Consider the following 16157-nt stretch of genomic DNA (forward strand, 5'->3'; position numbering starts at 1 on the left):
CTCCTGATCCCATTTTTCAAACTTTAGTTACTGTGTAATGTTGCTGTTAGAGCATAAATAATACCTGCAAAATTATAAGGCATAAAGTTCACTGCCAGGTGATATTTTCTTTAAAGCGGAATTGAACCCTAGACATTTTAGCCTGTTATCACGGGTAATTTATGTCCATTTTGCATTTTACATGAGAAAAAAAGAAATTTGCACGATTTAGATTATTAGATTATTAGGGTGTTGAAGCGGAATTTTCGTAACGGTCTTTGATGGACTCAATTAACCAGAATGCACTGCGTGAAAGGTTCCGCGAGAACGATTTAAAAGCAAACTCCTCCCTATGATTTCGCGAATCGCTCTCGCAGTACTTTGACGTCATCCGACTGTGGATTCTTTCGGCGCCACATGAAGTCCAACAAACCTTAAGGCTTCATCGGTCAGTGGTTAGTGGGTGGAGTTAATGACTCAGCCTAATAACTTCTTTTACCGCTCAACCTGCTCTCAAATCAACTCAAGTCAACTTGAAGTTGGCCGGCAGACTAACCCAACCAACAAGTAACTCCGCATTTAACCCCCAGGGGTCCAAATGAGTAGGCAGAATGATTTTCACATAATTTTAAAGAAAAAACTCTAGACTACTAGATTCTGTTTAGAAAAGTCTTGTGAAAACATGTCTAGTATGGGTTTTGCGGAAGGACAAATATCACAACAACCAACCGGCTCACAGTTCAATTATCAAAGCTAACAAAGCGCTCGGCTGAAAAAACAGCTGTCATTCAGCTCCTCCGGGGGTTTTCAGCCGCGTTTAAATGTTTTGGTGTGCACACCCCTTACTGTTTATGTCTGGAGTACAGTTTGTAAAGTTTTATAGTCAACATGTATATTTCCTGCTTGCCTTAACATAGCATTATGTACTGCACATATACTCACCCATAGCAGTGTTTGTGGTGTGGTCCACCTCAGGATCAAATGAAACAGCACTAATTCCAGAAGTCCAGCTCCATTCAATACTGGAGGTATTGACATAAGCATTCACCCATCCACACATGTCTATTTCAAAATCACAAAACCCTGCAAAGCATAATGTGTACTGTTTCATTCAGATGGTATAAGAGTTGCATGTACAGTATAAACATCTACTGTAAGCAGCATAAAGGCCAAGGACTAACCATCTGGTGGACAAGGGTCATTGAGAACCGTTAGGTCATCAATAGCAATATCTTTTCGCTCCTCACTGCCAGCCACTGCTTCAAAAATAACCTGTTTCAAAAGAAGTATCAGAAACTGTTATGTTACAGCACATTTTATTGGAGGATTACCCATAGGCTCTGTTCCCTGTTGTACCTGTAACTCAACTGGAACAGCACTGCATTAGCAATGCAAAGGTCATAATGTTATTATGTAATTCCCAGTGAACATACATACTAATAAGTCACTTTGCATAAATGCATGCATCTGCCAAATGCATAAATGTAAACTTAAATTTGTATTATTAGTATGATTTCTAATATTACTAAAATAATAAATGTTATGTTAAAAATCACATGCATAGAGAGGCAGGGAACCCTGCAGCTTAAGCTTGATTGTCTTTGCAATCCTACTAAAGCCCTTTTCACACAGAAATGTTGAGAGACAACTCAAAGACTATGTAAGCATATGCTTGAGCATGGTAACTGTCAGATACATAAAATTCATTTTTTGTGCAATTATCACCTTGTATGGGCTGTGAGGGCTAATGACAGATACTCTGCCATGTCTCCACTGTTCTCCCTGATCTCCACTCATACTCCACAAAGGCACCTGAGGTCTGGTACTGTTCAGATCCTGGACGTAGATGTTTAGAGAACCTACGTTTCTTCCATCCATGTGGTACCAGAACATCCAGCATTCCCCATGCCCAAGGGTCGGCTGATGGATGTTGGTCACCATGCTGCCTCTGCTGTCACTGGGGTGCTGCCACAGCTGTGCACTCATGTAGAAGCCTATGGGTAAACTCAGTATAAACCTTCAGATTGTTACTTGCACCATCGTGTTTGGCATGTATTTTTACGTTAGCGAACCACTCTTATTAAATATTGGAAATCACACTAATCCAAGTTCACATTAAAATTAAAATATATTGGGGCGGTTTCCCAGACAGGGCTTTTCATAGTCACAGACTAGAACGTATGAGCTGCCTTACTTTATACTCACATATCTTAACATATATTTTTGTTGCACAAGATGCACACCAGTATTGTTTTTTGTAAAGTTTGTTTGTAAAAGCGACTTAAATTTCCTAATACCTGTATAAGGCCCAGTCCTGTGGTCCCTGTGCGAGAAAGCGCCCTATTGTCCTATAGTACTAGTGTTTCTGTGTAATTATGTGATAAGGATGAATAGGCTCATAAAAGATATTACATACCTTGCACTTTTGTATTTATCTCTTTTAACACTCTTTGCATAATTTTAAAGTTTGCAATGCTGTGATTTACCTTGAAGATTAATAAAGAAAGAGGATGGTCACTGTTGCAGTATTCTGACCTTTGTCAGTTCCCAGAGTGTGGTCCACTGAAGGGCTGGGGGTGTCAGTGACCAATTCTCCTTTGGTTCTGCTCCAGGTAAAATCTGTTGTGGGATCAGGCTGAAAGCCGCAGAGAGATCCCTGAAAAGTGCACTCCCGTTCAGCTGGACAGGACCCATTTACACTGCTTGACACTTGCACGTCATCTATTGCAATGTAGCCATCGGTGCCTTCCAGGGTCCCCTCAAACATAAACTATAAGATGCAATGCGTAAGAACATACATTTGCGTACACAAATTCATCTAGCTATTAAAATGCCATTCACTACCTGAATTGGTTCTTTAATATCTGCAAAGCTAAGGTCCACAAAACGCCATTTGTTGCCTTGAGTCCCAGTTCTCATCCATATAAGAGACTGCGTTCCATCAGATTGCTTAGTAATGAATCTGAGAGAGCCTACAATGACAATCGCAGTTGTGTTTGTTCAATGTCTCAGCACAGACCTTTAACTTTTGGAATAAGATCACATATGTAAGAATTTTGATTGATCCTGACCAAAAGGTCAGCCCTCCCTGAGAAAACAGCATGGATGCCCGAGAGTGCAGTGTGTGTGCCCTGTAGGTGCCCGAGACAGCAGAACATCAAAAGAGAACCTTTTGCAACACAACAAGTTTCCTACAGGACTCACGGCAGGAGACCAAGACCCCCAAAACACCTCTCCCGAGAATCAGAACTTTGTATTGTCAAACATCACATCTCCATACAAATGGTAGATCTGCAGACAGATGTCTGATCCCTCTACCCCTCCTTTCATTGTTATTCATGTTTGATTGCATTAAAAAGGTTTCATCGCGACTGGTACACAGGTTTCATTCCCATGTCAATAAAACAAAGGTTTAATAGCTTACACCCACTACAAATGTATCCAGGATGAGGTGCCTCCCACAGGTCTGTAAGAACCAATCACTGCAAACTCCCATTTGTAAATAATGTATACATAATGTTTATTCCGTCTGGGTATTTAAGGAGAGCTGACAAACATTTCAGGGAGTCTGTAGACAGATTTCCCACACAAACGCTGTGTGTAGTTTTCATCTCCAGGTTACATTTCACACATTCTCATTTTCGTACCATTAGGGGTTTTATATGATTGGTCAATGTATTACATCGTTTTGAACTATTTCATACTATTGATATTTCTTATGATTGATTAATATACTATATTGGTTGAATTGGCTTTTGAATTATTGTACTGTTACCTGGTTAATAAATTGTTACGTTTTGCATTCATTCTGCCTTACTCTGAATTATTGACTACAAGTAAATTGATGTATCCTTTGTTACCGCAAATCTACGGCCAAGATTAAGTAGGCGTATTGTCTGCCATTTTGTGTTTTGGTTATTTGGTCTGACGAACCACTTACTTTTAATAAGGTTAAGTTTGGCGTATCGTCTGCCTTTTACTACTTTGGTCTGACGAACCACTTACTCTTAATAGGGTTAAGTTTGGCGTATCGTCTGCCTTTTACTATTTTGGTCTGACGAACCACTTACTTTTAATAAGGTTAAGTTTGGCGTATCGTCTGCCTTTTACTATTTTGGTCTGACGAACCACTTACTCTTAATAGGGTTAAGTTTGGCGTATCGTCTGCCTTTTACTATTTTGGTCTGACGAACCACTTACTCTTAATAGGGTAAGTTTGGCGTATCGTCTGCCTTTTACTATTTTGGTCTGACGAACCACTTACTCTTAATAGGGTAAGTTCGGCGTATCGTCTGCCTTTTATTATTTTGGTCTGACGAACCACTTACTTTTAATAGGGTAAGTTTGGCGTATCGTCTGCCTTTTATTATTTTGGTCTGACGAACCACTTACTCTTAATAGGGTAAGTTTGGCGTATCGTCTGCCTTTTACTATTTTGGTCTGACGAACCACTTACTCTTAATAGGATAAGTCTGGCGTATCGTCTGCCTTTTCGTTATATTATTTTGGTTTGACGAACCACTTAATTTTAACTACAGGGTTAAGCATCGACGTATTGACTGCCATTAATTATAAGGTCTGACGAACTTCTTAACTCTTGATTAGTTGTATGGTCGAGTTTGCGTTCAGTACCCACACAACGGCCGGTGTGGACTGATATGACATTGATAATCGAATGAATGAGTTCAATGTAAACATGAGTGAATAGAATGATCAAACGTTTATCCAAATTCCATCATTTTATCTAAGTTTAACAATTACCACCAAATTCGTAAATGTTTCATTATGGATTCAGATGAATTAACGAGGTAATGTATATTAATTTATATTTGTTTGTAAACAAATATCTTTAAACCAATTCTGTTATGTTGCGAAAAGGAAAGACAGCAACGCGCAAATATACTTCTGCCGCGCCATTGGCTACCGTCGTTGGACCTGTGGGCGGACCCGGAAAAGGGACCTTACACATATCTATTCTGAATTTCAAAAATGCATCTGTCCAGACAGGACCGCATTAACACTGCAAGGGGCCCATGGGCTTTACCTCTTATGGGGCTCTTCATTCACAAGATTTACAGCCTACATTCACACAATCATAATAATTACAAAGTGCAAGTTGTCAGGCTTTTATTTTGCTGGACTAAATGCAATAACAAAATATTGAAACCATAAGTGGTCAAAATCTTATAAGGATTATTCAATGATGGCTGTATAAGGGTGACATTATTTGATTCCACATATAACAGCTTTCTCCCAATACATAATATACAGCCTATTATGATAATGCTATGCAAATAATATGTGAAAAGTAACTTCTTACATCCCCGTGACAGGGCCACACGTCCATATGGGATGCTGTTTCCAGTTTAATAAACCATTGTGAAGCAATGGTCTTGTTGTTTTTGCAGATAAAAAGACAAAGTTGGCAATTCTGGCTATATTTTAATAATTTCTTTGTTTTTATTTAATTTATAGTTTACTAATCTTACTTGATTCTGACTTAATTTTTTTTTATTTTAATGGTAAATTATGATCTAATTTAAGTCAGTAAATTTTTGATTGCTTTTCATTGTATCAATGTTGCGCTGTTGCGTGCGCTGGCACATGCAATTTAACCAAATGCGCTAGGTGCTTTGCATGTCATACTTAAGATCATATTTAGGTGTTCATCAAACTAAACAAAAAAAAAAGTTTTTTTCAACAAGTTTAAGTTTTGAAATGTATTTAATATAGGGTTGTTATCTTGTCAAAGGTTGAGTTACAAAACAGGTAAGCTGTTCCTGAAATTTAGGTTATGACACAAAAAATATCTGCATTTAATTAAGCCTGACACGATTTTTCTCTTTTATGATTTAATATTATGCTCGGTGTTTACTTTTAAATTATAGAAAAGAGATCCCTGAAACAAATGATATAAGAATCATGTGTTTCTGTACATGTGAATACAGAGATGATAAAAGACAAAGTAATCAAGCAGGTATTTCTGTTCAAAATATTAAAACGTAGTCTGTAAAATCCTGAAAGGGACAGTTCACCCAAAAATGAAAATTCTGTCATCATTTACTCACTCTCATGTTTTTACAAACCCGCATAAATTTCTTTGTTCTGATAAACAAAAAGGAAGATATTTTAAGAAATGTTTATAACCAAACCGTTCATGGACCCCATTTACTTTCATAGTATCCTTCTCTCTACTATGGAAGTAAATGGGGTTTGTTACAAACATTTCTCAAAATATCTTCCTTTGTATTCATCAGAACAAAGAAATGTAGGTTTGTAACAACATGAGAGTAAGTAAATTATGAAAAAAATTTCATTTTTGGGTGAACTATCCCTTTCATTTCAGTATTTTTCTTGTTATTAATTAACATTTAAGGAATTGTATATAAAGCTTAGTTTTTTGTCAATAGTAACAAGTACAAGTTATATGTCATTTGTCAACAACTTTGATTCACTCAAAATTAAATATTACTTAACTTAGCCGGGGCTTCCATGGCAGGATCACATTTGTTTTTTATATGTAGCAGAGCCAGGAAGGGCATTGGTTTAGGTCACGTGATGTGATGGGAATTATATAAAAGGCAAGCTTTGGGGCTACCTGGTGATGCGTCACCTTTGACTCCGCCCTCTCGTGGGACCCGATCCATTGTTTCTGCCAAGGTATGTGCGTTCGCATGGTGTGTTGATCTTTTTGGTAACTTTATGGATGCGCTTGCTCATGTTACTCTGTTCGACAATAGGACCATTTGGCTAACTGGTTGTTGGCGTGGGCTGTTGGCTACCTCAGGTATGTGAGTTTCATTTGTTATTTTATATGAGCTGGTGTACTAAAATTCACGTGCTGCACCATTTCAGTGTGGTTTGGCGTTCGTTTGAACTGAACGAGCCACTGCGAGGACATCCTTGTTAGGGGTCATTCCCGCAAGTTTTCGGTACGTATTGTTTTGGTTGCGTCAAGCGCCAGTTTCTTATTTATTTTATTAATACGCTGCTATGTGCTCGACAGGTTGATCTGGCCTTTCTGATTACCGTCCAGGAACAGAGAGGGTATTTGGCCCGAGTGTGTGACGGCGCTGCTGTTTTGCCTGTGGGGAAATTTTACGAGTTTTGCTCACCACCACTTGCTAGTTCGGTCGTCGACGGCAAGCTGTTTACCGTATTGCCAAGGGCAATTTAATTGCCGCTTTGCCTACGGCAGGTTAGCTGCTGTGTACAACTCCTGTCAGTGTTTGCTTTTATTAATGAAGACTTTACGCGTTGTTCCTTCACGGACAAAGTTACTGTTACCCGCCTTAGGAGAAAGCCCTTTGGACCACTGTGACTTCGGCTAGAGGTATTGGGCGTCATGTTATTTGCCGGTGTTTATATCGGCCAGGGTAATGCTGTTTACTTGAAGTCTTCCTGATTTTGTTTTACACTGAGTCTTGTGATGTTGTGTTTTAGGTGTGTTATGTAATTTTGTGTTTGTTTTATGTCTGTTTTTGATTTGTTTTTTACCTTTTGATTTTATTCCCTTACTACTGGTGAGTGTTATGCGATCAGTAGCCTATTAGGTCATCCTACCTACTGTTTGAACCGTACTTTTGTATAGCCACCTTTACTCCAAATGTGTGCCTCATTCTGAGTGTACTTACGATCTGAACCGTATCTCGTATAGTTCTCGTCTATTGTGAACCACCAGTGTACATCTGTATATGATGGTGGGCTGACCAACTATGTAAACACATTTCTGCGTAGTTATTTTTGCTACCAATTAACACTGCTGCGAGTGTACGGAGGCAGGGTGTTGGCCTCGTAAGACCTTTATTAATGGGGTATTGTGTCCATGAGCAGTAGTGAGTGTTTTGTCTCTTTACGAGAACACAAATACATGTACTTCCGATTTGAGCATTTGGGTTCATCCCTGTGGTAACGGGACTTCTTTTGAGTTCTTTTGCTTAAAGTGTTATTTTGTTGTTTTCGTTTTCATTTATTTGATGTTTGTCAATTCAGATTGTAATTTTCGTTAGAGGTTGAGTGTTTTCTGTGTTATTGTATTTTTGTTTTGGGTTATTTGTGTGGGGTGGGTCATCATCCTTTTGGAGGGAGGTATCTTCTTATTCTTTTCTTTGTGTGGGTTTCTGACACTGTGTGCTGTGCTTACCTGATGATTTTCACCTGTGTGCCGTGTGCATAAATTTGGGATTACAAAGTATATGTGTGTGCAGCGAGGGGTTATCTCCCGTTCTATTTAAGCAGTGATCCATCTCCAGTGAGTGTGTTTAATGTTGTGTGTTACTTTAAGAGTGACCTTTTATTATGTGTTGTGCTTAAGGTTTATTTTAAATATAAATAAAAGTATATATTTTCCTATTATTCTGATGCCTTCGTTCCTTGCTCCCCTCCCGGTAACGAACCTGTGTCCTTTGGATTGTTCCCCTGACAGTCAGGGGTGGCGTAGTCGTAATTTGGCCCTTCCGGGTCTGGTTATTTACATCCTTAACCTTTTTGATAGACGTGTTCGCTGCCCACTCGACCGCTCTATTACCCTTTTTGGGTTTAGGCCGGCCGCAGTGGAGTGTTTACATTGTGTTGAGAAGCGCACCGCTCCGCTACATTTAGGTTTCTAAAAAAACACAACGGTGCTATATAGCACAAAAACTGTTGATTTGAATTGTAACCATAGAAGAACCGTTTTTGGTGCCATATAGCACCGGTGAAGCACCGGTGAAGCACCTGTGTAGAACCATATGTGGGCCATATAGCATCACTATAGCACCACATTTGGTTCTACATAGCACTATATGGTTCTACACTGGTGCTTCACCGGTGCTATATGGCACTAAAAATGGTTCTTCTATGATTACGAGCAAAGAACCACTTTTGGTGCTATATAGCACCGTTTGTTTTTAGAGTGTAGCTATCAAAATGTTTTTCGTGTGATGTTCTGTACGTCGTGGCTTTAAAATGTTACAAATCATTTAACAAATGTTTATATGCATTGCCTTTCATTTTAACCTAAAATAAAAGATAAAAATGCATCGTCAGTTTTGTCTTCATTCGTCACTTGAAAGGCACTTGTGGTCACTTTATCAGAAAGTTGTTTTTTGTGTGCTGCCTTCAGAAATGTTAAGCAATAATGAATAGTTTTTATTGGATTTCAGACAGATATTTAAAATAAAGCTCACTAATGATTGCAGTGTTCAGTAATTTAGAGATTTTCTTGCGCAGGAATTGCATTCATGCACAGACATTCAAAGCAAAGCAATAACGCGTTATTTTAAAGGGACTATCAACTTATTAAAAAATGCAGCTGGTATTTTTTTTCTGGCATCACTGCCCCCAGCCCGGGAAGCCTGTGCATTAATGCGGCCCTGTGTCCAGCCTATTTCAAACTATTTTGAGCATTTAAATCTTTAATTAATGTTACCACAACACAGAAGAGCAACAAAATGGTAGCTTGTTCAAAATAATGAATCGCCTGCCTATAGGTTGTGCAGACAAGAATGAAGAAAATACCGAAAACTGATCAAAATCCATCCAAACTAACAAATGCCAACCATTGTGGCCCTGGACCACAAAACCAGTAAGTAGCATGGGTATATTTATAGCATTAGCCAAAAATTGTGTTAAAATTATACATTTTTAGGATATTAAGTAAAGATCATGTTCCATGAAGATTATTGTACATCTCCTACCATAAATGTGTCAAAGATTTATTTATCATTGTTAATATGTGTTGCAAAGAACTCAATTCTAAAGGTAATTTTTTTCAGTATTTAGATTTTTTGCACTCATAGATCCCAGATTTTCAAATAGTTGTATTTGGCCAAATATTGTCCTAACAAAGCATACATCAATGGAAAGTTTCTTTATTTAACTTTTTATTGCATTTATATTTATTTATTTATTTATTTCAATAAAATAATTTTATGACACTCTGGCTAGTCTTATGTGCCAAGGCCACATTTCATGGAGAGCAGAACATAGCAGAAGATCTAGTTTACTCTCTACTAATTGCATCATACAAAACTATTACTATTACATGCTACAAACTGCTTTAAGTCTCTTATGTTCCATGCTTACCAATGTTTGCACCATACATTAGATACCAGAAGCTGACACACTTGGACTTCTGTGGAAAGCTGACCAGTCTGGCCGTCTCAGGTGGTTTAGAGTTCCATGTTGGTGTTATAAACATATAATAGCCTGTCAGAGACAAAATTATTATTAAAAGTATTAAGTTGTTATTTTGTGTACATTTAGAAGATATTTTAGTGTGAAATATTTTGAATCATAATTTGTTTGTGAAAATTTACATTTGCACATTATTATATGTATGTACATATGCTTATAGAATGAGACCCATATTTAATATACATATATATATACATATATATATACATATATATACACACACACACACACACACACACACACACACACACACACACACACACACACACACACACACACACACACACACACACACACACACACACACACAATTTTCATACACACACACACACACACACACACACACACACACACACACACACACAGGTAATGGTCACATAATTTGAATATCATCAAAAAGTTTATTTATTTCACTAATTCCAATCAAAAAGTGTTTATTTCTTTTCATTTTGATAACTATAACTGACAACTAAGGAAAATCCCAAATCCAGTATATCAGAAAATTTCAATATTGTGGAAAGGTTCAATATTGAAGACACCTGGGGACACACTGTAATCAGCTAATTAACTCAAAACACCTGCAAAGGCATTCAAATGGCCTCTCAGTCTAGTTCTGTGTACTACACAATCATGGGGAACATTGCTGACTTGACAGTTGTCCAAAAGACGACCATTGACACCTTCCACAAGGAGGGCAAGATACAAAAGGTCATTGCAAAAGAGGCTGGCTGTTTACAGAGCTCTGTCTCCAAGCACATTAATAGAGAGGCGAAGGGAAGGAAAAGATGTGGTAGAAAAGGTGTACAATCAATAGGGATAACCACACACTGGAGAGGATTGTGAAAAAAAACATTTAAAAAAATGGGGGGAGATTCAGAAAGAGTGGACTGCAGCTGGAGTCAGTGCTCCAAGAACCACTAGACACAGACATATGCAAGACATGGATTTCAGCTGTCGCATTCCTTGTGTCAAGCCACTCTTAAACAACAGACAGCATCAGAAGCGTCTCACTTCTGGGTTGCTGCTGAGTGGTCCAAAGTTATGTTCTCTGATGAAAGTACATTTTGCATTTCCTTTGGAAATCAGGGTCTCAGAGTCTGGAGGAAGAGAGGCACACAATCCACATTGCTTGAGGTCCAGTGTAAAGTTTTCACAGTCAATCATGGTTTGGGGTGCCATGTCATCTGCTGGTGTTGGTCCACTGTGTTTTCTGAGGTCCAAGGTCAACGCACTCATGAACCAGGAACTTTTGAAGCACTTCATGCTTCCTGCTGCTGACCAACTTTATGAAGATGCAGATTTCATTTTCCAACAGGACTTAGAACCTGAACACAGTGCAAAAGCTACCAGTACCTGGTTTAAGGATCATGGTATCTCTGTTCTTAATTGGCCAGCAAACTCGCCTGACCTTAACCCCATAAAAAAATCTATGGGGTATTGTAAAGAGGAAGATGCGATATGCCAGACCCAACAATGCAGAAGAGTTGAAGGCCACTATCAGAGCATCCTGGGCTCTCATAACACCTGAGCAGTGCCACAGACCGATTGAATCTATGCCACGGCACATTGCTGCAGTAATTCAGGCAAAAGGAGCCCCAACTATGTATTGAGTGCTGTACATGCTCATACTTTTCATGTTCATACTTTTCAGTTGGCCAAGATTTCTAAAAATTCTTTCTTTGTATTGGTCTTAAGTAATATTCGAATTTTCTGAGATACTGAATTTGGGATTTTACTTAGTTGTCAGTTATAGTTATCAAAATTAAAAGAAAGAAACATTTGAAATATATCAGTCTGTGTGTAATGAATGAATATAATATACAAGTTTCACTTTTTGAATGGAATTAGTGAAATAAATCAACTTCTTGATTATATATGACCAACACCTGTGCATATATAATGTTTAATAATATAACAGAGAAGGATAAAGCATGCAATGCTATATTCATAATCTATGGATTTAAAGATATTCAATCATTCTGTAATGTTTCAACATTATTTGACTAAGCGCTGCGTCAGTCTACCAGATCCCGTGGTGTGATCATGTCCAGGTCCCTGATCAGCTGAAGGCTTTTTACCATCTGCCCTCTGCCATGTGAGTTTGGCTGAAAGGTCATCGTACCATGCACAGGTGTCTTTCTCAAAATCACAGCTGAGCTCATCTGAACCTGCAGGAACATCTGCCTCTGCACAGTCTGTCAGTGTGATGTCATCCAGCATGATATCCTGATTTCCAATATAGGCAGGGTCTACATAAAATGCAATCTGTTTTTTGAGGTGGAATGAGAATTTGTTAATATACAAAGAATAATGGGGCTACGAAGGGCAGTAGATGCAAAAGTCAGTGAAACTTTGCCAATGTTAGTGTTCAAAAATCCCAAACTAATTCACATCCAAATTAAAGTAATTTAGTAGACCATTGGATTACCTTCACTCCTTGTAGACGATTACCAATTAACACAGTAGCATTTTCCCAACCGTTAGTGTGCCTCTTAATCGACCACAGCTTTACAGTGGATGTGTTTGCGATCAAACTCAGTCCAAAAGTGGAAGAAATACTTGAGTTGTAGAGATGGTACCAGAAGCTAAAAAATAAAATCATAAAACTAGAACACTGCAGATGCTGCAGATCATTTTGAGAGGTACAGTTTAATATTACACAAAAATTAAATATAAATATCTATTTTATTAACATATATGACATTATATTTACAAATGATTAAAGAAAATAGCGTGTTTGGGACATTTGAATGTCTTGTCTTATCTTAAAACGAAAGTAAATTTTTTTTTTTTTTTTTTGCAGAAGGTATTCGTTAACAATGAGCAAATAAAATATTTTATAAATCAGTATTTAATGTTCCTTACCCTTTTTTAGCCGTGTAATAGACGGCATAATGTACAGGTTGTTATTGCAAAATTAGCCCCTGCCCGGGAGCAGATCATACTGTCGGGGCTTATTTCTGCGATAATAACCAGCTGCTTATACATTATCCTTTAATTAAAGGGGTAGTTCACCTAAAAATTATTTCCTCACCCTCATGCTGTTCTGAACCTGTAAAAAGATTCCATAGAAATTACAGTATTACTGGCAGCTGGTTGCCAGTAACTTACTGCAGATTTAAATTTTAGTTAATTACCTGCAACAGTTTGTTCAAAGTTAAATGAAAATTAAACATTAGTAAGTCTTTATCTTTATAGAATAAAACTAAAATAACAGCCTCAAGCAAAGCATTCTGGGAAACAAAATCTGAAGGAAAAAACAGAAAAAGGTTGATGAGGATTTTTAGTTCCCAGAATGCTTCGCATAAGGTTGCTATTTTATAGTTTTATTCTGTAAAGACAAAGACTTGATAATGTTTAAGGTTCATTTAACTTTGAACAAACTGTTGTCAGTGAATAACATAAATTTAAATTTACAGTAAGTTACTGGCAGCTGGATACTGTAATTTACAGAATCTTTTTACAGTGAGTTTCTTTATTCTGTTGAACACAAAAGAAGATATTCTGATAAATTATGTTAAGCACACAATTGACTATACCTATTGACTTCCATAGTAATTGTTTTTTCTACTGTGGAAGTCAATGAATACCATCAACTATGTGGTTACCATTATTTATTAAATTATCCTATTTTGTATTCGACAGAATAAAAAACGCATTACAGGTTTAAACAACATTAAGGTGACTTAATGATGACAGGATTTTTATTTTTGGGTAAACTATTCCTTTAAGTGTCAAAAGAATGGTATTAAATTAGATGCTTCTGTACCTTATCTTGCATCCGAGTTGGGGGGACCGGAGAAGTGTGTGCTCCAAAACTGCTTTTGAGGATAATCCTGGATTGTCACCTTCTACATGCATAACTCCACCTTTATATATAAAATATACAATATAATCTTACAATTCCCACATACATGATAGCAAATGCTCACTCTGGCTGTAAAGGCCTACCCCAAGGTGATCCTGTAGTATGGTCCACTCCAGGAATAGCAGAGATGTTTGCCATTTCTAGTCTCCATTTAAAGTTATCAGTACTGATGTCAATCCATCCACATGTATGTTCATCAAAGTCACAAGAGCCTATATGAAGAAAATACATTTTCCACTAGATGTTATTACAAAGTACATAAAGGAAAACATAATATCAGTCTGATGAGAATTTGAATTAAACATGCACTGTGACAGTAATGAAGTAACTACCACAAAACTCTTCATCTGATCCATCTTCACAGTTGATGAGAAAGTCACAGACTTGCTCCATAGAAACACATTCCTCTGACTGAATGCACTTGAACTGTCCATCAGGACAGGTGGCCAAGCCCATTGAAACTGCTTACAAAATGCAAAATACATAGCAGTGAGAAAACAAAGCTAGCAACTGTATAAAGAGCCAATACCAACATTTTTGAGAGAGCATATATTTTATAATGCAAATGTAACAAGAAGACATTTGGCCTTACAGAGTAGCAGTAACAGTAGTCCTCTCATTCTGAAGAGGATCAGAGTTTCTTCATTGAACTGCTTTGTTCCTCGAACTTCTCTGTGAATGAAACCTATGGGACATGTCACAGTGACAAGAGATCAGTCTTTATCTCAATCATTTGTAATGAATGAGGGATGTTTATCAGTGATCTGGGTCAAAGTTCACTGTGTACTCAACAACCTCCACTGTTACTTTTCAGACACCTGATTTTATGGTTTTAATTGCTTCCTGAAGCAAGATTACAAAATTATCTTTAGTCTCAGTGGTATTCCAGCAGTTGTTGGTTACAAGACAAACAATAGTTTGACAGCAAGCTCTAAATACCTCTAAATGTGTGCAAATGTTAGATTTGTTAGTTTTATTTGCAAAGTCCATCAGAACAGTATAGTGCAGACTACAATGAGTATATAGTCCAGTGTACTGGTTACTGGAAGTACTGTATCACCTACATTAGGCAATAGTGTTTATATGGAGGAGTATTCAGTAACAGGCGCTGGTTCCTACACTGTAAAAAAAGTCCGTAAATATTTCAATGTTATTGCAGCTGGGTTGCCGGTAATTTACCGTAGATTTACATTTATTTTATTTACTGGCAAGAGTTTGTTCAAAGTTAAATAAATTTTAAATATTAACAAGTCTTTATCTTTACAGAATAAAACTATACAATAACAGCCTCATGCAAAGCATTCTGGGAACCAGAAATCATCATCAACCTTTTTCTGTTTTTTGCTTCAGATTTTGTTTCCCAGAATGTTTTGCTTGATGCTGTTTTTTAGTTTTACTCTGTAAAGACAAAGACTTGTAAATGTTAAATGTTCATTTAACTTTGAAGAAAATGTAGCCAGTAAATAACATAAATTTAAATCTACGGTAAATTACCGGCAACTCAGCTGCAATTTCTACGGATTTTTTTTACAGTGTAGAAATGGATTTATGTATTAATGTATTATCTTCATCTTCTACATCTTTTACATTTCCATTTAAAGAGGTAAATGGCAAAACATGTGAAGAAAAAGGAACCTACTGTATTTACATTAACCTTTGTTGAGCTTTGCTTTATGATTCTTTGACTGATTGAGGTTATTGAGCAACATATACAGTACTAAAGATTTACAAGAGATAATGCAAATCTTAAACTTTATGCACAACGTCTTTATACCTCCTATAATATAATTGAATGGGGGATGCAGTTTACAAAATTGGGACATGACTGTGATCATGAGATTTTGTCAAATGACATTGCGCAAATGTGTGGGATTCATCTTACTCATAACGCTGAGCTTTAATGCCAGTCAATGCATGTCTTCCAGTGACTGCTATTCCCAGACCTCTGACCATCCTTATCCTGCAAACTCAGCATAAAAGACGTACACAACAGATTTGCTTGGAATCACTACAGGACGCAAAAAAAAGGGAAATGAATCATTTTGTGAGGTCAGCCAGAAGGGAAGTGAAACTTGCTTTCTTCCATCAACCTTATGAAATTTCTTACACTTACATCAGCAGCACAAGTTCAAAT

At 37.3% G+C, this 16157-nt stretch overlaps 2 protein-coding genes and 1 long non-coding RNA gene across 4 annotated transcripts; 1 reads left to right on the forward strand and 2 right to left on the reverse strand.

The window, feature by feature from the left end:
* Nucleotides 1–883: 883 nt before the first annotated feature.
* On the reverse strand, nucleotides 884–12441 carry LOC141369185 (apical endosomal glycoprotein-like). Its single transcript, XM_073874734.1, has 7 exons — nucleotides 12180–12441; nucleotides 10045–10167; nucleotides 2824–2951; nucleotides 2515–2749; nucleotides 1705–1973; nucleotides 1161–1251; nucleotides 884–1062 (listed from the first exon to the last, which is right to left on the reverse strand). The coding sequence occupies exons 1-7, from the start codon at nucleotides 12373–12375 to the stop codon at nucleotides 899–901; spliced, it is 1206 nt and encodes a 401-aa protein (XP_073730835.1). The 5' UTR covers nucleotides 12376–12441; the 3' UTR covers nucleotides 884–898.
* LOC141366099 (uncharacterized) lies at nucleotides 6502–8569 on the forward strand. Its single transcript, XR_012371103.1, has 3 exons — nucleotides 6502–6766; nucleotides 6835–6911; nucleotides 6986–8569. It is a non-coding gene; the product is annotated as an uncharacterized lncRNA (long non-coding RNA).
* A 97-nt stretch (nucleotides 12442–12538) lies between the features above and the next one.
* On the reverse strand, nucleotides 12539–16110 carry LOC141369189 (MAM and LDL-receptor class A domain-containing protein 1-like). Of its 2 annotated transcripts, none has more exons than XM_073874741.1 (6): nucleotides 15906–16110; nucleotides 14616–14708; nucleotides 14356–14484; nucleotides 14107–14235; nucleotides 13925–14024; nucleotides 12539–12740 (listed from the first exon to the last, which is right to left on the reverse strand). In XM_073874741.1, exons 1-6 carry the CDS (start codon nucleotides 15907–15909, stop codon nucleotides 12554–12556), a joined length of 642 nt encoding a protein of 213 aa, XP_073730842.1. In that variant the 5' UTR covers nucleotides 15910–16110; the 3' UTR covers nucleotides 12539–12553. The 2 variants fall into 2 exon arrangements, with proteins under 2 accessions (XP_073730842.1, XP_073730840.1); XM_073874739.1 differs by having other exon boundaries at nucleotides 14356–14487.
* Nucleotides 16111–16157: the final 47 nt, after the last annotated feature.

Source organism: Misgurnus anguillicaudatus, chromosome 2 (genome assembly GCF_027580225.2).
Source record: "Misgurnus anguillicaudatus chromosome 2, ASM2758022v2, whole genome shotgun sequence".
In the NCBI taxonomy this organism is placed as follows: domain Eukaryota; kingdom Metazoa; phylum Chordata; class Actinopteri; order Cypriniformes; family Cobitidae; genus Misgurnus; species Misgurnus anguillicaudatus.

Excerpts from the sequence above, each read along its gene's own strand:
- LOC141369185 (XM_073874734.1), bottom strand. The coding sequence starts at position 12,375 with ATGCTGGATGACATCACACTGACAGACTGTGCAGAGGCAGATGTTCCT. Across the intron at positions 2,952-10,044 it reads AATGTATGGTGCAAACATTG|GCTCTCTCAGATTCATTACT; the intron begins GTAAGCATGGAA and ends TTGTCATTGTAG. Across the intron at positions 1,063-1,160 it reads TGACCCTTGTCCACCAGATG|GGTTTTGTGATTTTGAAATA; the intron begins GTTAGTCCTTGG and ends TATGCTTTGCAG.
- LOC141369189 (XM_073874739.1), bottom strand. Across the intron at positions 14,236-14,355 it reads ATCAGATGAAGAGTTTTGTG|GCTCTTGTGACTTTGATGAA; the intron begins GTAGTTACTTCA and ends TTCTTCATATAG. Across the intron at positions 14,025-14,106 it reads TACTACAGGATCACCTTGGG|GTGGAGTTATGCATGTAGAA; the intron begins GTAGGCCTTTAC and ends TTATATATAAAG.